This window comes from Triturus cristatus, chromosome 6, assembly GCF_964204655.1.
Source record: "Triturus cristatus chromosome 6, aTriCri1.1, whole genome shotgun sequence".
NCBI lineage: Eukaryota > Metazoa > Chordata > Amphibia > Caudata > Salamandridae > Triturus > Triturus cristatus.
The window spans coordinates 669,641,340-669,661,405 of NC_140589.1; the positions used below are offsets into that span (position 1 = coordinate 669,641,340).

Sequence of the window (20,066 nt, forward strand, 5' to 3'; positions counted from 1 at the left end):
GGAAATGAAAAAATAGTTGTAGGGATCAATTACCAAACAAACCACAACACACAGTCGTAATGATTGAAGAGAAAAAAGGAATCAAATTAATTTAAAGACGAATGATGAATGATACTAAAGTTACTGTATTATCCTGGTCCAAATGTGGAGTTGCATCATTGTCGTCATTCCTCTTGGTCCTCCCTTCCATGGACACTCCGCACATCAATCTTGGGTACCACTGCCTGCGTGATGCGGATTGGTAGGATAAGTGTGAGTTGTTTCTCCCACTATAGCACAGGTTAAAGGCCGGCCTGTAAGTGTAGATGGAAAAACAAAAGCGGTATTGAAAAATAACTGAATTAAAAAAAATAAACTCAATTACAATGGAGTGCAAGAAGAGAAGACAAGACTCTTGAGAGAACACTTTCAGACTGAGGCGGCTTGGATAGGATACATAGTGTCTACTCTACTGCATTAAGCTACAACAACAACGGGACAGGACTCAGGAGCCAGCACAGCCACAGAACAGGCCAACCATGGCACAGGCCAGGCACCCTACCCCCATTTACCTTAAATTTCGACCGAGTCAGACAAAAGGCATATGCACTGCAGCAACCTAGCATTTTCCAAATGAAGTGACTAAATCAGTGCACCACTGTCCCTCATACCACTACACTCTATTCCAGTCCACACCACTACATGGACATGTAGCCTAGGTCTGCTGTGGTTCTTGTTGAAACTGTTTACCTTTTAAGGCAGTCCATGAAACGCAATTATTCCATCAATTATCTCCGATCCAACTGACTGACTGTGTGCAAGGATAGTATGCTCAGCATCATGACCGTGTGGTACGTGTTCTCCAACACCAACTCAGTCTGTAGTGACTGATTAAGTTTATAATATATTCCATATTACAAAATTGCAACGGATATTGGCCGGCACCTGCAGTGGTAGGAGTACAATGTGGTTATTAAACAACAAGGAAACATTGACTGTCACCTGAGTCACTTTTACTTTGTAGATAAACTAGTATAGTTCGACTTCATGCACATTCACTCGTAGTCAGCAAGCATCCAATACAATGCATGCCATCATTCAAAATAATCACTCATTACCTGTCTTGCTGTTCTCTTTGGCTGTCAGATCAGATGCCTGCCTAGCCTTCTGACAGTCAGTGATGAGTTTCTTACGGCTTGGAAACAAAACGGAATATAGCTGTAGTCACGTTTCACTTCTTATGGAGGGGCTGTTAGAGGCAACATGTATTGTACTATTCTCCATCTCCATCCAATGTCTGGCTTGCTTGAAATGTATTTAGGGAGAGTCAGGAAGATGGAGCAGGACTCTGAGGAGTGGAGAGTTATGCACAGACGTGCAACTCCAATAGGGAAATAAAAAGAGGAGACTGTTGATGGATTTGTTGTGATTAGATTTGAACCACAAAAACAGATACACACACAAATAAAGGAAGGAAGAACAATTTGAAAGCATAGTTGTCAGGGAAGAGGAGCTCGTCCTCAAACTCTGGTGGTTCAGACAGAAGTACGTCATGTAAGAACCCACTACTTATGTAATCGAAGTCGCTCTCCTCTTCCTGCTGTGATTAAGGTATTTTGTACTCCGGTGGTATAAAGTGCTGATTCATTTTGATCATGGTTAACCTCTCCACACTTTTGGGCGAGAGACTGGTCCTTTTCACAGTAACAATGGCACCAGCAGCACTGAAAACACGCTCTGAAGAGACACTTGCAACAGGGCAAGCCACATACTTTATCGCCAGCCTGCTGAGCACTGGCCATTGGCTTCTTTTCCCATACCAATACACCAATGGGCTTTGCTCCATGAAGACCTCTGTTGTGTCATCTAGATAGGCCTGAACCATCCGCTCAATGTTATGGGGTGCTCCGATTTGCTTGGCCTCTTTTGCCTTCGCATCAGTAATGGACGTACAAAACCCTTTCTGTAGAAACCAATCACCTGCCGTTTTTTTTAATGTGGCTGATGATCCTGTTGGTGCTGTTGTTGATGTTATTGCTGGCAGTGTTGTTGACTGCTGGAAGGCAAACGCACTGCTCTCGCCCTCTGAAGTAGAACTTGACTCTGGGTGCCCTGTAGTACTTTTTCTGCCCTGGGGTGGCGGGCCTCTAATTAAGATCCGTTCGTTTTCAAAGTCAGTGGCTTCCTCAGCTATCAAAGTTTTGTACTTGGCAACATCCACTTCTGAAAAAGGAATTACTTCATTACTGCTCAGCAATAATTTGTAACGTGGATCCAAAATTGAGGCAGTAATGTAATGTCGATGTGACACAATGTTATTTTGAATCCTTGTATTGTCAGATAAGCAAGCGGTTAAGGTGTCCGCCAAATAATATGCGTCTACTTTGTCATCCACACCTGCGTACATTTCTGACACCTCCTTCAGCTCTTGCTCTAGCATGTACAACAATGGGATAGCTGGGCCCATAGTAAAGTCCTCCCTGCTGACTTCAAGTGTGAAGACCTCAAAAGGAAGTAGCATCTCCGTCAGGCATTTAACGAGGTCCCATTGGACCATCTCAACGGTCATGCCTTTCACAGTGGGATCTCCTGACCTTTTCATGACATAAGCATTGAGTGGTATGTACTGCTCAAACAGACGTTGAATGACCCTCAGCTGCTTTAAAAGAATGGTTGAAATGTGTGCATATTCTTCTGCAGGTGGTCAGTAAGTTGCTGACTTTGCTTTCATTTTTCAGAAAGTCTTGAACAACAATGTTAATGCAGTGTGCCAAACACGGGACCCTGAAATAGCCACCATCTTTCATGGCCCTAACTACATTACTGCCATTGTCCGTGGCAACAAAACCAATGTTAAGCCCTCTTGGTCGCAGCCACTCAAACACCTTGCTGTTAAACTCATCCAAAATGTTTGCAGCAGTATGAGATTTCTCCATAGCAAACATGGCTACAGTTGCATGTTTACGAGTGTCTTTAAAAATCGCAGCGGTGTCAACAACACCTTCAGATATCTTATCTTTAACACCCGAAAATGAGACCCAGTGTGCAGTGATGCACATGTAATCAGTGGCTTGGCAACTGGTCCACATGTCTGTTGTCAGGTGGATACTCTGAACAGCACTCTGTTATAAGGCTTTTCCAAGCAATTCCAGCACGTCGTGATGTAGTGCTGAAACAGCAACTCTTTCGAAATAGTAGCGTCTGGGAACCTTCCATTTTGGGCAGATGATGGTCACAAATTCAAGAAAACCCACCCATTCAACAAAAGAAAAAGGGAGAAGGTCCGGTGCTAACATTTTAGCCAGCTTCGCATTGTACAAACGTGCTATTGGGTGGTTGCGTTCATACTGCCCCTCCGGTCTAGTAAACATGCTAAGAATGGTAGGCTGCGTGGTATTCCTTCCTGTGCTCAACGTCACACTTTTTTTAAAAGCAGTAATCCTTGGTGTCTCAGGCTGACTCTTACTCTTGTGCCACTAAGATGTTGCTGAGGATGTGGGCGTGAACACTGCTGTGCTGGGGACAGGGCTACTTTGTGTACCACTACCACAGAGAATGTCTCCCTCTTCTTCTTCCTGTTCCACCGTGAGTGGACTTTCTACTCATTTATCTCCAACAGCAATGGTTCCAGTTTTTATGCGACAAAGGTGCTCTCCCCACTGGATTGCATGGTGTTTTTTCAGATGGGTCATTTGGCCTCCGGTACCATAGTTTGTACCAAGCTTACAACGACTAACAGAGGTATGACAAACAGAGCATATAGCAATGTTCTCCTTCTTACCGCTAACCGTAAAGAAGTCCCACACTGGGGAGCTTAACTTTTGTCTCCTGCTGGAGGTGCCACTTCCAATGCCGGATGAACTGGAGGGTGTGTGTTGAATTTGACTCTGTGCAGTACCACTACCTACTTCTGCTGAGGTGGTGCTTGTGCTGGATGTAGGACGCTGCCGGCCCTTTGCTAATGTAAATATGGAAGCTGGAGGTTGTGTTGGTGTTACCTGTGTTGGAGTTATGCGTGCTACATCCCTCGCAGCCATTTTGGATAGTGTAAAAATGTTGGTCTACATCTCCTCAGGCCCGGGAGTGATGTTCGTGATGACTGGCTCATCATCATCATCCTGCACTTCTACATCAACCTCCATAAGTGTAAGGCTTTCTGGAACCTTCCTTTTCCCATGCCTGCTCTTGTGACGTGTCTCCCTCTCAGACTCAGTTTGTGGCTTCCAAGTGGCATCTAGATCATCAGAAGGGGGGCTTGGCGAAGAACTTGATGTACTAACCCTCCTTTTCCTTGCTGGGGATTTATCGTATGCGCGAACACGCATATTGAGAGCGCGAAAATGACAAAAACTGTAAGTCCGCGTTGTCGCGCTGTGCAGAGTTACCAAAAGTACACGAGCTGAATCCCTAGGGTTACCTACTGGCTGAAAAGCCCTATTTATTTAACACACACCCAAAAACTGCAATTCCACCCCAAAAACACCTTTTGCAATTCAATCCAAAGCCATCCATGGTGTAAAAATTCAACAGACAACACAAACTGTTTTTATGCACCCATGATTTGAGGATGACTACCTCTGGGACTACTACTGGCAGACTAGGCCACAAGCTTGGAACAGAATGGCAAAAGCAAGCACACTGCTTGGATGGCTCCACAAAATGGCCGCTACCCACCCACAACAACAAGAAATGGAAGACAGACAATGTAAGCCTGTGGCAAAAGCACAATGCCTGCCTCCACAAAATGGCCGCCACACAAATGCTCAGGCCACCCACCACAATAATAACAAAAAAGTGATTACAAAGGACAGGAACAGGAAGTTGTAGTCTCTGTGGAACTTCCTCTCCTAAAAATATTTTTAAATAAATAAAAGTGACTCCGTGCTCCAAAACTACAGCAGAATGACAACCTGATGAGTTTTTTTAGCAAAATGCACAAAATCAGCATTTTCGAGAAGGTTTTATGTTGCTCACGAGATATTGTTTGCCAGATTGCAAATTCTGCGTGTTCGGCATCGCGAACTGTACAAAAAGTCGTTATCGCGTGCGCGAACACGCATATTGAGAGCGCGAAAATGACAAAAACTGTAAGTCCGCGTTGTCGCGCTGTGCAGAGTTACCAAAAGTACGCTAGCTGAATCCCTAGGGTTACCTACTGGCTGAAAAGCCCTATTTATTTAACACACACCCAAAAACTGCATTTCCACCCCAAAAAACACCTTTTGCAATTCAATCCAAAGCCATCCATGGTGTAAAAATTCAGCAGACAACACAAACTCTTTTTATTCACCCATGATTTGAGGATGACTACCTCTGGGACTACTACTGGCAGACTAGGCCACAAGCTTGGAACAGAATAGCAAAAGCAAGCACACTGCTTGGATGGCTCCACAAAATGGCCGCTACCCACCCACAACAACAAGAAATGGAAGACAGACAATGTAAGCATATGGCAAAAGCACAATGCCTGCCTTCACAAAATGGCCGCCACACACATGGCCAGGACACAACAACAACAAGCATAAGCCAAGGGGAACAAAGAAAAGAAATGCAGGCCTTTTTGGAAAAAGAAGCACACACTACTAAACTACCACCACAAAATTGCCACAAGCCACATGGCCACTCACAGTCACAACAGGCCATGGAAAACAATGAACTGAAGCAGGCCTATATATGACCGGACAAAGGAGGCCTGCTAAACAACACAGCTTTAATACAAAAATGAAAATCAACAGGGCTACGAAAGGATTGGAAAGAAGTTACACATCAAGCACACACATCCAACAAAGGTATTTCACACACACACACACACACACAAACAGTGAAATACACCACAGCCACATTTAGCATTTCAATCCTATGCCATCCATGATCTACATGATGTTTAAATTCAACAGATACCACAGAAACATGGACCCATGAGTACCCTACTGGCTGAAATTGCAGAGAAAAACAACTAGGCCCCTATTGAAAGTACAGGCCTCCCACAACAATAATTTTTAAAAACAATGAAAATCCCAGAAAAATGTAGGTACAAACAAGCCCCAATGAAACAAACACACCAATTCTCCAACTTACTTGTAGTAAATTAAATCTCAAATCAAAAAGTCCTCAAATAAATCCAATCCAATGGTATGATACAGCAGACAGACACAAAAAGTGATCCTTCCAGCTCCAAATCCAAATGAAAGTGATCAGCACATGGACAAAGCACTGGGAGGAGCCGGGTGGACAGGAACAGGAAGTTGGAGACTCAGGGGCACTTCCTTCCTCTTGAAAAAAAGAGTAAAAAAAATTAAAGGACTCCTTACACAAAAGACTACAGCAAAATCACAATCTGAGGAGATTTTCTGAGCAAAATGATCATTTTAGAGAAGGTTTTATGAAGCTCGAGAGATATTCTTCGCCAGATTGTAGTTTTTGCATGTTCAGGATCGCGATCTTACCAAGACAGCCGCCAGAAGTCAGCTCGCGCGCCCTAATGACGTGTTCGCACACTCTCGCGGGATTGATATTACAAATCTCGTGGCGTACGCAAACGGACAGAAAAGCGAGTTGGCGAATGCAGAATCACGGTAAGACGTTACCGCGCGCGAGAATGCAAAACTACTACGCTACGCAGTAGATTGCGTAGCAATCTGCAACTTCGCGCTCTACGCGAATCGCGAAGTTACCTAAACTTAGCAAGCTCCGCGAGCGGAGCGTAGTTTAACGCCCATGGTTAGCCTTGACCCTGCAACCGATCTACCAACCTGAAAAGCCCCTCAGGGGTCAGAGGCGAGGACTCCCTCCCTCTGCACCCCCTTTCAGCATACTGCACCCTCCCACCTGGAGTGGTGCTCTTAGAAAAAAAAATGGTCGGGACACTGCTTACAGTTGTCCCCCCCCCCCCCCTTCCAGGTCATACAACACCTGGACCTGACTTCCCAACTCAGGGACCAACCCCTGCAGCTGAACAACTGCCTGGGGAACCAGGACTTTCTGGGGAGTACAAACACCCTCCCCGAGGATAACACAGAATTCCTGTGTTGCATGACAGTCTGACTGGCGCAGATCTCCCGGTCCCTGTCCACTTGACAGGGCGCGAAGATCTCCCAGGACAGAAGTGGTGTCACCATGGTAATTCCTCTGGGGCTCAGCCCTCCTGACTGGCCCCTGACCCACTGGTTCTCCCACTGGGGGCTCCTTCTGCCTCTCACCCCTCAAGCTGGACTTCTGCACCCTCCCCCTAGGAGTGGCACTGCCAGACACAAGAACTGATGGAGGCCTGACTACAGGCACACTCAGCTCACCTAACACGGGGAGACTCCCCACAACTGACTGTCCATCTGGACAGACTAGATTCCCTACCTGGTGTTCCCTCATGGACCCATCCAGTACTGGAGACTGAGTTGGGGGCACTTTGAGACCTATCCCAGTCTCACTCCTGCTCCCACGAGACAGGATGTGAGGCCCTACAACCACCTCACAACAAGGGGGACCTAGCTGCATCACTCCAGACCTCTTCCACCACTCTGGGTTGGAAGACCTCTGAACCACTCCTGTTAGGGTCATTCCCTAATGCCTCTACAGAGCCTCTGGTACTCACCCAGAGGTCTGCCTCCTGTGCAAGCTTCCTATGATCAGAGAACTCACGCTCTAACAGGTGTTGGTTTAGCTCTGGAAAACAGGAACTCACAATATGCTCTCCCACAATTGGATTACACAGTTCCACGCAGGTGCTAACCTTCACCTCACAATCCAGTGCCTCACATACGTACCCCACACCACTCTCCTGAAATGGGCGAGACATTACATGACTGTCTCTATCACTCAACCCACACTCTTCTGGGCGGTTCTCACACTCATACACCAGGACTTCAACCACGGGGGAACCCCTCTCCCTGCACCTCACATCTAGAGTCGGTAGGGTGTCCTTCCCCTCACTAGGACTATGGGCCCCTGCGCTAGTTCCCCAATCCATCTCAGGGACACTGCACACCATTGGAGCTACCTCATATCCTTGAATCCTCTGGTGTAGATCAACCCCCTTCTCCGAGTCAGGTGCCACATCTCTGGGTGGGTGTACTACACTGTCATCAACACAAATAATTTTGCTGGCACCACTGGACCCCACCCTCACTGGTGAATCCAGACAACACTGCGCTCAGGGGATAACCTACCCTCCAGAGCTAACTTTTCCTTTACTGCTATCTGCGCTAGGTGTGCCTCCAGCTGGGCAATCTCCATTTGGAGCCTCTCTAATTCCAGCTGGTTCTCCCTCTCCCTCTGTCTGTCCAACTCCTCTGGGGACCATGAAGGGGATTGGGCACTACTCTGGGCACTAGACCCTGCAAGGGACTCCCTACCTATGGGACCCTCCCACCTGTCCACCAACTCCTCTGGGGACTATAAAGGGAATCCGTCACTACCATAGGCACTAAACTCAGCAAGGGACTCCCCACCTCTGAGATATTCCATAACACTTTCTCCATCCTCTTCAAATTCTCCAGAGCCACCCTCAGACCAACTACCCTCTTGGTAGGTGTACTGGGACTCCAAGAATCTCCATCTGTCTTGTTGCCAAAGCCTCAGGGATGTCTGCAAGGATAGCTGAGTCTCATTCCTACTCACTGCTAAACCTCTCTCCTCACAGAACCCCCTTAGCTCTTCTAGACTGTAGGTCAACAGATCCTCTATATAAAAAGTAGGCCTCATTTCAGCAAGACCCATTGTAGCAATAACTGGCAATGATGAATCAAAAAAGGAACCAAAACCTTAAAACGTGCGTGGTTGTGTTATGGTCTGCACTCACTAGTAGTGTACACTATAATTACTGTATGCGATCATAAATGCAAGTCCAGATACTCACCGCTGACCACCAATGTTAGAAATGGGGTCTCTAGTAGGCAGTGGCTGGCCACTGTCCAAGTAGGGACCTTCTTCCTAAGTCAGAGTAAGCGGGCTACACCCTTTGATAACCCCTGCTCAACCCTATGGTAACGTAGCACGAGCAGCTAGGCTTATCTCAGAGGCAGTGTGTGAAGCATTTATGACCATACACAGTAACACAGCGAAGAACACTACAAAGGGACACCACACAAGTAGTTATAAAAAATAAGTATCTTTATATATTGACTTAACACAAGACCAATAACAGTAAAAATCCACAATACTAGAAAAATAGGGTTACTCTTAAAATGCTGCAAAAATAGTTCAAGGTGTGCAAAGAGGAGTTCAGTTCAAGGCAGTGGTCTCTGCGACCCTTTTACTCACAAGATACCTGGATTCTGTAGCAAAGCAACAAAAATGTTGCTAAGGAGTTGTAGCGATGATTTTCCTTACGCTAACCAGCGATGCGTTGAATCCTTGACGCAAGGGAGGATGATGCGCTAATTTGTGTGCAGGGCAAAGCGACAAACTACTATACGCTAAGCCGGCGAGGCGATGAAATCCTTGCCGCAAAGGGAGGATGATGCGCCGAGCCAGTGGCGTGTGCAATCTTGTTGCGATGAAAAGAAATGGCGCTCCGCGAGAGAGCGATGATCCTGATGCGATAAAAATGGCAAACGCTCGACGTCCGCGCTGCGATGTCGTGAAGCGATGAACTCGATGCGATGATCTTTGGTTAGCGAGCACTTTGAGGCCCGCAAGCATGCAATGCGATAATCTTCGGCAGCAGCGCGACGATTTTCCTTACGCTCTTCTGCTGTGGCGGCTCGCTAACGGGCGTTAGCGACAATTTTCAGCACTCTCTTCTCCACAGTAGAACTAGAGGCCCTGGAACTCACAGGAGCCTCACCTGCAGATAGAAATCCTCGCTGTGAGGAAACAGGAGGCTGGTGGTGGAGTCTGATGTGCCTGAGAATCCTGAAGGAGGCTAGCTCTCTTCTAGCCCTTGGGTGATTGATGTAGTCAAAAATAAAAGTTCCTTCAAAGTCCTTTTCCTCTTCTTCCAAGTCCAGTAGTAACCACTGCAGGCTAGTCCAAGAAACAGCACACAAGCACAAGGACAGTCCTCTCCTGCAGATTCCTTCAGTTACACGGACAGAGGTTCTTCTTGTTGTCCAGGAGCAATACAAATTGTAGGAGTTTCAGCACAGATATTTATACCCCAAAAGTCTTTGTTCTAAAGAGTCACAAGCCACTGAACCCAGCCAGAACCAGTTCTGCTCAGTCCAGGAGCACTTTGTTTACCTGGCTGCATCCTTCCTTTCAGAAAGAGGGGGTCTGCCATCAGACGCACCACAGGAGGTGGAGCCAGCATTGTGGAGGGAAGGCACGGCGCTATTCAGGTCCCAGGTGCAACTCCTCCCACCCATCTAGATGCAGATCTCTCTATTCACCACTGGGACACTTCACCCTGTGTCCTCGAATTCCCCAGCCCTGGCACTCCAAAACCAGACAGCCAATACACATAACAGCAGAGAACACTGGAAGGCTTAGGCAAGAAAATACCTACTTTCTAAAAGTGGTATTTTCAAACACAGAATATAAAAATAAACGTCACTAAAAGATGTATTTTAATATTCTGAGCTCAGGCATACTAAATTTGTTTTTCTACCATGTTCCTGGGGTCAGTTAGGACTATAGAGTGTAATAGTCAAACTGCCCATTCTGGCCTATGGAGAACAGGTAGCCTTACAGTAGTGAAAAACGAAATTGGGTGTAATTCACTACCAGGACATGCTACACACACCAGGGCATGTCCTACCTTACACATACAATGCACCCTACCATAAGGGTGCCTTACATGATGCCAAGGGAAGGTTCAGGGGCTGGGAAGTGGGTGCACTTCACAGCCAAGATGGCAGTTCTGGACTGCACACAGACCCTGCAGTGGCAGGTCTGAGACACACTTAACAAGCTGCTTCTGTGGGTGGCGCAAACCAGCGCTGCAGGCCCACCAGCAGCATTTGGTTTACCTGCCCTGGGCACACACAGGCCACGCTACTAGAGACTAACAGGTAAACCAAATAAGCCAATCATGGATATACCAATTCACATGTCATATTTACAAAGGGTGAGCATATGCACTTTAGCACTGATCAGCAGTGGTAAAGTGCCCAGTCATAAAGCCAACAAGAACAGGTTAGGAAAAATCCAGGAGAAAGGCAAAAAGCTTAGGAATGACCCTGCAAAAAGGGCCATTTCCAACAGGGCGATTGGGGGATTTTTATCCGAATCCTGCCATTCTGCCACTTTCTACAGTTCTGACACCAGATGAAAAACCTTAGTATGAAAAAACCCTTAAATTTGCAGCATACCTTCACTTTAAACACACAGGTACTAAAGATTACGTAATGAATCAATACCAGGGAGCCCACCCAACGAGAATAATCTAGAACTTTTAAGTTATTTGTTTCACTAAAATTGCATTTTTATGTACTTATCAATTTACTTATCTCTTTATTATCAGATGGCAATGTTTGCTTTTATCTGCCTTTAATAAAAAATTTATATTTCCTCACTTGGCTTCCACCCCTTGTGAGGAGACTATATTCATTCTGTATCCTAAATCCGAAAGCTTTTTTTCTACAGAACTCTGCTGCCCTTTTTTTGTTCTGGCCTGTGATTTATGAAGCTCTCAAATAAGAATGCAAAAGGTATACGTTTCTAAATTCAACTTCATCTCACTATATCCTGTTACGTAATTTTCACCAGTGATGTCATTCAATTTATTTTCTGCAATGCTCCCAAGTTATTACTATGCACTAATCTGGCAACAATCAGTTAACTTGGAGTAAGAATAGCCATCTTTGTGAGATCTATGTCTAGATTTTCCATCCAATGTGACCAATGTAATCCACTTAATGCAGTTTTATCCACTTAATACAGTTTTAAAATAGATAGACGTATTTCATTTGGATAATCTTTTAATCCATGTTACTGATATCAACACTAGGGGGGCATATGTACAAGCCCCTATCGCCTTCACAACGTCACTTCCAGTGACGCTGTGATGGCAAAAGGGGCCTTGCCTTATTTACAAGGCAGTGTAAAGCCACTTAACATGGCTTAACACTGCCTTGTAAATAAGGCACCCTTTCACATAGAAGGCAATGGGTGTTGCTGAGGGCGTTCCACCACAACACCCATTGATATTGATACTGCCCCCTATTTACAAGGGCAGCATAAATAGGAGGCAGCGCCAAAATTAACACCAGGGAAAACCTGGTCTTAAACAGATGAAACAAGGGGAAATGCTTTATTTCTCCTCGTTTTTGCTGTTTCCATGTGTGCTGCCCTGTGCAGCACACATAGAAACAGCAAATTGCCTATGATTGTTTATGTGCAGGAAGGTCCCCCTTCCTGCACATAAATAATCATTTTTTTAAAATGCCGTTTTGCATTTTTAATGTGTGCTGCATTCAGCAGCACACATAGAAGTTACAAAACAGCATTTCAAGATTCCCTTCAACACAGGCACCCTTGCACTATGGAGCACGGGTGCCTGCGTTGGTGCTAGACAGCTTAATTTAGCGCCAGCACAGGGGGAAATGCAGGGCTGCACCCAGGGCTTTAAGTGGGATGAAAAAACAGGGGGGGTCTCTCAAAGGGGCGTGGTCAATGTAATTAAGGGTGTGGCTTAAAAACAACGTAAGCTAAAAATCTGTGTTTAGCACAGTGTGCTGCCCGACTTGTATTATGCTGTTCCTGTCATTGTGTCCGGATATATGATAACAACAAGTCACATCATACCTACAAGTCAGGACCATTGGCTTTGTCAATGGTTGCTAGTTGCATAAGATAAATAAGCAGCAACTATGGCTTGTATATAATATTGAAAATACTTCCACTTAAAGCCCTGGTGACACCACGACAATGTTGCTGCTCCTGAGTTTCAAAAAGAGAAGGGAAATCCAGAGAGAAAACGACTCATTAAAGGATTTCCCTTCCTCTACAACGCTCACCACTTGTACATTGGTGTGCCTGCTGCCACTGCAATGGGGGGGGGGGGGGGGTGACCGCCTGTGCCAGGGCACAAAACAGAGTCCGATAGAGATCCGTTTCGAGGCCCCCTTAAAAAAACTGCCGGTGGTCAGACCCGGCCCACTTAAAGCCCTGGCGGCACCATATTCTTGTAAATATGGTGCAGCCCTGCGTTTTCAGAATGGAGAAGCGTGGTGTTAGCAATGTTTGCTTAACGCCATGCTTCTCCATTCTGTCGTACATATGCTCCTAGGTCTCTTCAGCAGTGACAAAGATGATCAATAGTCCTGTGATGTTGCGTTTTCTATGATGTCAATTCTTGTGAGGTCACATTCAAATTAGAGAGGCCTCACATTTTCCCTTCCGCCCAGGGCCCCACAAGTCCTAGGACCGGCCCTGTGATGCTGTGTAGGCTGTGGGGTGCTGGGGATAGTGAATCACGTCAGGTTTCTCGTGCAGAGCACTGAAGCATGGGGGCTCAGCTACCAGAGGGAGTGTGCGTAGGCTGTGGGGGAACCCTGTGCTCTGCCTGTCGGAGTGATACAATTATGTAGGTTGGAGGTAAACCCGGATGCTCTGCTGGGGGAATTGAATCACGTCAGGTTGCTCGTGCAGTGAGTGCACTGCTGGCTGTGGGAGAGCCCGGGTGGTCTGCTGGGGGCAGTGAATCGCTGTTTCTCGTAAAGTGCACTGCAGGCTGCGGGGGGGGGGCGCTCTGCCAGTGGGAGTGATGCAGTGTGTAGGCTGCGGGAGAGCCCGGTGCTCTGCTGGGGGCAGTGAATCGCGTCAGGTTGCTCGTGCAGTGCACTGCAGGCTGCGGGAGAGCCCGGCTGCTCTGTTGGGGGCAGTGAATCGCGTCAGGTTGCTCGTGCAGTTCACTGCAGGCTGCGGGAGAGCCCGGCTGCTCTGCTGGGGGCAGTGGATCGCGTCAGGTTGCTCGTGCAGTAGCTGCGGGGGAGACCGGGCGCTCTGCCAGTGGGAGTGTGTGCCAGTCACCCTGCCGCTGCTGTCACTCCGTGCAGTGAGCTGGGCCCTTGCTATCAGCTGACCGGGGTCACGCAGCCGCTCCGACCGACTGTCCGCCCCCTGTGCTGTCGCTGCCAAGTGCGAGCCGAGGAGCGGCTCCTCGGGGGAAGCTGCTGGCCGGAGGAGCGGAGAGGCCACGGGGAGAGCCCGGCCTGGGCGCACGCAGGCACCGCTGGCGGGCACGATGAGCCTGGCGCCCAAGCTGCAGCAGGAGGCGGAGGACGGCGAGCCGGAGGACGAGGAGGACGATGACCTGGTCGGAGTGGCGGGCTACGGAGACGGGGACTCCCTCACCGACGGAGGTGCCGAGAGCGGACCCGAGGAGGGAGGTAAGGCGCTCACCGTGCCGCGAGCAGACTGCCCTTCAACCCACCCCTTCCTTGCAGCGGAGGGGGACTTTCTTAAATGTTTCCAAAATATATTATCGTGGAATTAGACGTACCTCTCTCTCCCTCTTTTTAACTGCCGCTCCAGGAAGGAGAGGGTCACACACGTTGTAGTCTCAACTCAAAACTGGCCGCTACGCCGTTTATAGCTCCTCGATGGGAATCGATTTTTACAGCGCTACACTTAGTGTGGACGCTAGTGGGGGCTTACATCGCCGCCCTGCTAACTTTGTATTCATTGGCCATGTTTTGGTTTTGGGGGTCGCTGCTTTATTATATGAGTTTGCAGGTGTTTCATATTACCATCTCGTTTGGGCCGCCTGGTGATTTAAGCGCGCAGTTACGTCACTTCGGTATTGTTTAGTTGGTACAACACGTGCACAGCGCCCTGTCACTAAGAGAGTGAATCTGCCTCTTCTGCACACAGACGACCTAGTTTTCTAGGCACAGTGGGGGATTATCGGACAGGTGGTGGGTGGGGGAAGAGCAGGAGGAGGGAAGTGACATACACTCAGGTAAGCCCTCAGGTTATTGTACATGGACGCGCAGCTCACTGTAAACCTACTGGCGTTTGTGGAAATATATTACAAAGGCAAGGCAGAATCTTAAAGTGACCAGGAGAACGATACGAACCATTCTCACTTCATCAGCAGCAAACACTTGTCTCCTGGACCAGGCATCACGTTATCACAGTTCCAACTCTCGCGGCCTTTCACTTGCCGTGGCCTCTTGGACAATCTCCTGGTTGCCTGGGCTATTATCCTACTTTCGTTCTTCTACGTTTACCTGTGTTAGAAATGACAGAGGCATGGGCCGGTTAAGCAGATTGTAAGTGATTAAATATAGACGGGTTCGCGCGACATCCTTGCTTTAAACAGTAGCTAGCCTTCTGCTGTAAGACATTCCTACAAATCAGGTTGACCATCACCCACCTGACCGAAGGTATTTTCAGAGTTGGGAAAAGTATAATTTCTTAAAATAAAATACTGACTTTGAATTCCTGGTATTTCGTGTTACTGCTTTTTAGTCTATTTAATAAGCAATCCATTTTTTTCCTGATCTGTATTATTACTATAAATATTTGTTGGTTCACATGGCTATTTTTTAGATGAATACAGTTTTAAATTGATATTTTCACATTCTTGAATACGCGAGGCAATTACTTTCTTCAGCCAACAAATGAATCCATATTTAATAATCAACTACAGAAAAGTGGAAATCTCTTTTCTCCACCTCATTGCAATTCAATATGGTTGTCATTTGCACAGAACTGCAGCAGAACAGAAATTACAAATTTTCACCCTTTCTGCCATGGGAAAACATCTTTGGACAATACTTGCTTTTTAAAGGGACTCATTGGGTCTTTTTACTAGTGCCTACGCTTCATTGGAACAGTGCACTTCGTAGCAGTGGTTGTATACGTTAAATGATAGTCTCAGTGCTGCGCGGCAAGGTTTCTGTATTGCAACTGTTAATGGGAGGCACTGGTTAATTATCAGACATTCTGCTATAAATGTAATGCCAGTTATAGCATTCATGCACCCGCACTAATATCTCTCTGCAAAACTGCAATAATCATAACTGTCACCCGAGATTTGGGGGCTTATTACGAGCACAGCGGTCCTGGGAGTCCGAGTGCAGTGGTAGGGCCGCAACCAGCCTGCTACACCCCTGCCGGCACCATCAGCATCCTGGATCCCGCGGTGCTGACGGTGTATAAAGTGGGGACGGATATAGGTGGTGCCAAACCCTGCCCATGCAGTCCATTATTACGAGTTGCTCTGCCTCAAGCCTTTCCATGCTGGTGTCCACCACCGCTGCTGCTTTTCTTACAGGGGCCGATTTTGCAGTCCACAATTCTTATAACATAAACGTAAGAAATACATTCCTCGATGGGATTGTTTTGATAAATAATATTTCACGATTTCTATGCATCATTTTTAGATAATTTCCCCAATGTATCAAGAAGGCTGACTTTCGCAATAACTTTTGCGCAACATATACGTAATATGCGTTTGGGACTCTTGCCGATACTATGAAAATGAGACAAAAGGGAGCTTTTTGTGGATATTCATAGAAGCGAATGAGTTCTAGGGTTCTGGTTTAGTAAACTTTTTTGCTCTTCTAATCATTAAGAAAATGGGGTGTTCATAATGTTTGACCTCTTTTTTTAACATGATTATACATATTCTTAACTTTCATTTACGCCAAAAGTCTACTTAATCACTCCATACGACCTACTCCCATTCTTTAGTCCATCTAGGTATCCAGCTGCTATGAAAAGCGCTCTGAAGCACCCACGAGGCACTTTATAAAAACAATAAATACAATGCATTTCACTCTGACGCAAATTCCTCACAAGCCAATGGGCGAAAGTGTTATGTTTCCTGCTGCTTCTCCCAGTTCTTTCCGATCTCACATGTTAGCAAGTATGCGTAGAGTTCCAAAACCCCACTGAAGCCGGATGTGTCGTGCTTGTCAAAATCCTCCTGCGCCAAGGTTGAAAGGTCAGCTGTCAGTGCTTAAAAAAAGCAGGCCGTGCACTCCTAGGCCGCAGCTGTGCCAGTCACTTAAGAGGCGGCTCCAGGAACGCGAGCAGCGAGGCTTGACACTATACACCCCCCCCCCCCCCTCCCCGTGCCGCCTTGGTATAACCCATAACTGCCAACAGGAAACGGGCGCGGCTTTGGAATTCTAAAGTCACAAACATTCACGTGGCCTCTGTGTTTATCAACAGTTCTGTGCCATATATGCGCGCCACCGCTTACAGTAGATAGGTTTCAGTTGACTAAAACCAAGCAGCGTTTCTACTGAATTATGCTTTGAGCAAAACTATAGGTAAACTTTATGGTCACATGCCCATTCCGTTAATGGCAGTGGCTCTTGTAACTCGTAAGGAATGTGTCCCTAGAAGCTGATGTATTACATTTCAGGTCAATGCTCAAAATGTAGTTTCGTTTGGTTTGTTACTATGTATGGGTGCTTCAATTGTTGCATTTCATCAGATCTTGAATGTGTTTTGTTTAGGTCGAGCCTGGGCAGCGCATACCCTGCTCTGAGGCTTGCAGTATTCCGGTAGGGACTTGAAGCTCCGCCCACTCTCCGCCCATATTTTTCATTGGCTTGTGTCATTGTCCAATGTAAACTGTGGCTGTTCTTTGGCAATAGACTTAGTAGTCCCTCCTTAGTACCGCCTTGTCTCATTTTGTAACCTCCCATGGGGACACCACCTGTTACCTGTGTTTTTACTCGGTAGGCTTTAATTGCATCCTCTGAGCACTATTTTGTCAAATAGCTTGTCAGGACACGCTCTCTCATAACACTTACATTTTTTTTTTATAGCACTGGTGCCGAACATATTTGCAATGTAATAGGTCTCGCAGTTGCGAGAGTTTAATCTATTGGCATTGTATATGACCATTCCTTTTATATATTGGTTTTAAAAACAAACCTAAATAAAAGGCATTGTCATTTACAATGCCAATAGCTCAAACTTTCGTAAATTCGAGACCTATATATATTTTTTACAAGTACTCTATAAAATATGAAACAGGGCAAGCAAAATAAATTATTTTAGTGGGGCTTGAGGGCCCATAATGTGACAAATAGAGACAAAAGTGAAGCGAAGTAGTGCATTTCAGCTGATCTTAGTAATTATGTAGCAAAGCAAACAGCCAGACAAACATTTCAAGTAAGGTTGCTGGTTAGAGAGGCATTTTAGAAACAAACATTGACATAGCCAATCGGTCTTGCCTTATAGTCCTTATAAGTGTTTAGCCATGCAGCACATTATCCTGAGTGCAGTGCCACCAGGGATTGAAGAGCTATACAATTACTACACACTGAGTCATGCAGTCTGTGTGATTCAGGAATACATGCTGGCCTCAGGAAACGTTTATGGACACATTCCAAGGCTTTTTAATGCAGAGACAGAAACACAAGTGCCTCGGTGGACGTCAACAGCCCTATAATATTCTGTGTACTACTGTATCACTAGAGTATTGAACAGCCTATGAAAAAAAGCAGTGACGTACTTTCCATTGGTGGGGACGTCACATCCCTCCTCCCCCAGGTCTCTATTCAGCAGGCATCCTTCTCCAGAGTTTTCCATTCAAAAAGGTTTTTGCACCAACCGGTTACCAGCAAGCCCCGAGCTGTGACCTACCCCCTGCGTATTGGAGCACTAGACATAGTTGCAACAACAAAATGCTCCCATTTGTCAGGTAGAGGGGATTGAAAATAATGAATAAACAGGGACGGTGTCAGCATAACTTAATCTCCTTGCACCTAAAAACAAAACAATTAACCTGACCTTGTGTAATGTAACTGGCACTTTTGTAAATACCTTTGGGTCAGTCAAGTTTGCGCTGTATAAAAATGCCCCCCAAAATTATTCGACAATGTGTAATGTAACTAGTGCTCATGTAAAGCGCTCCAACACCTTTGGGTTGCTCGAGTTCACATTATATAATAAAAAATGCCTCACAGTCCCTGGGGAGCGGCTGTGAATGTGCTTTGAAATTAGCGTTCTGAGAGGAGGAGGACGACAGGAAGAGGCAGCGGGAGGGCATGCAGCGACACAAGAGGAGGTTGGAGGGACGAATGCTGCTCCTATTTGTTAGGTAGAGGGGAAATAATAAACCTGGACGGAGTCGGCATAAATTAATCTCTGTGCACTGAAAAACAAAAAAATTAACCTGACCTCATGAAATGTAACTGGCACTTTTGTAAAGCGCATCAATACCTTTGGATCAGTCAAGTTTGCGCTCCATAAAATTGCACCCAAAAATTAATATGACATTGTATAATGTAACTAGCGCTCATGTAAAGTACTCCAACACCTTTGGGTCACTCGAGTTCACATTATATAAACAAGTGTCAGAGAAAATTCAACAGGAGTTGCCCATGCCTTGCCCTTAACTGCGCTGCAAGGTTGGGCTGCTGAAGGTCCGATGACCTAGGCTAGCTAAAGCAACAAGCAGAGAAGCGAGAGGGGTTTGGGGGAAATCCTCACACTTTGAAATCAGAGAAAATTAAAGAGGCGATTTTGAAAACAGCTTCTGACATTTCATCTCGGTATTTGAACGGGACGGGGAGAGTAAGTGACGGGTGCCGAAGCGGAACCACCAAAGACGGGCAAACAGTGACATGAGCAGGAATCAAAGAAAAAAATAGTCCCTCAAATGAACTCATAATCACAGAAGTGTAATGTTAACAGTAATTGGGAAGTGCTCTGTGGGAGGAAAGCAAGCAAAACTACGAGGGACAAAGAGGAAGGATTAACCACTAGCAAGCAAGCATTTTTGAACGACAATCGATGTGACGAATAAAAGGGCAATGGGCAGACTGTAAGCCCACAGAGTGAATACAGTATGTCCCGAATAGACAGCACATGTGCTGCCAAAGCTCGACCTAAAAAAATAGCCCCAAAAAGCAGTGTTCTGTGTTATTTTTTTCATACAATAAATCACATATGTGAGATTAAAAAATATAGTGCAAGCACAGGTATCAAAATGTGTGAGATATTTTGGAAGGTTTCCAAGAAATATTTACAAAACTGATGTTCAGTCTTACCTTTTATTTTTTCGCATTATTATAGCAAGCCGGCAAGAGCTCACGTCATGTGTGACACCTTCAGCCAGCCCCAGCATTGACGCTACAAGAAAGTGGCATGCTGGAATTTTTGATTCTCTAACACTGTGAAAAGCTATGCATTTCAAAATGCAACAGTGTTGAATAAAATACCAGGCCTGGCTGAAGGGG

At 46.2% G+C, this 20,066-nt stretch overlaps 1 protein-coding gene across 2 annotated transcripts in view; it reads left to right on the forward strand.

Annotated features, from left to right (window-relative positions):
• RRAGD (Ras related GTP binding D) overlaps window positions 1–20,066 on the forward strand; it is a 268,714-nt gene that overhangs the window by 57,787 nt on the left and 190,861 nt on the right. Inside the window, exon 1 of one of the 2 annotated variants that reach the window (XM_085611167.1) lies at window positions 13,794–14,246. The exons of the other annotated variant lie outside the window; for it this stretch is intronic. Within the exon in view, the coding sequence (XP_085467293.1) occupies window positions 14,102–14,246 (145 nt within the window). The 5' untranslated portion in view covers window positions 13,794–14,101. Of the gene's footprint in view, window positions 1–13,793; window positions 14,247–20,066 lie in introns of those variants that run through there. 2 annotated transcript variants of the gene reach the window in all.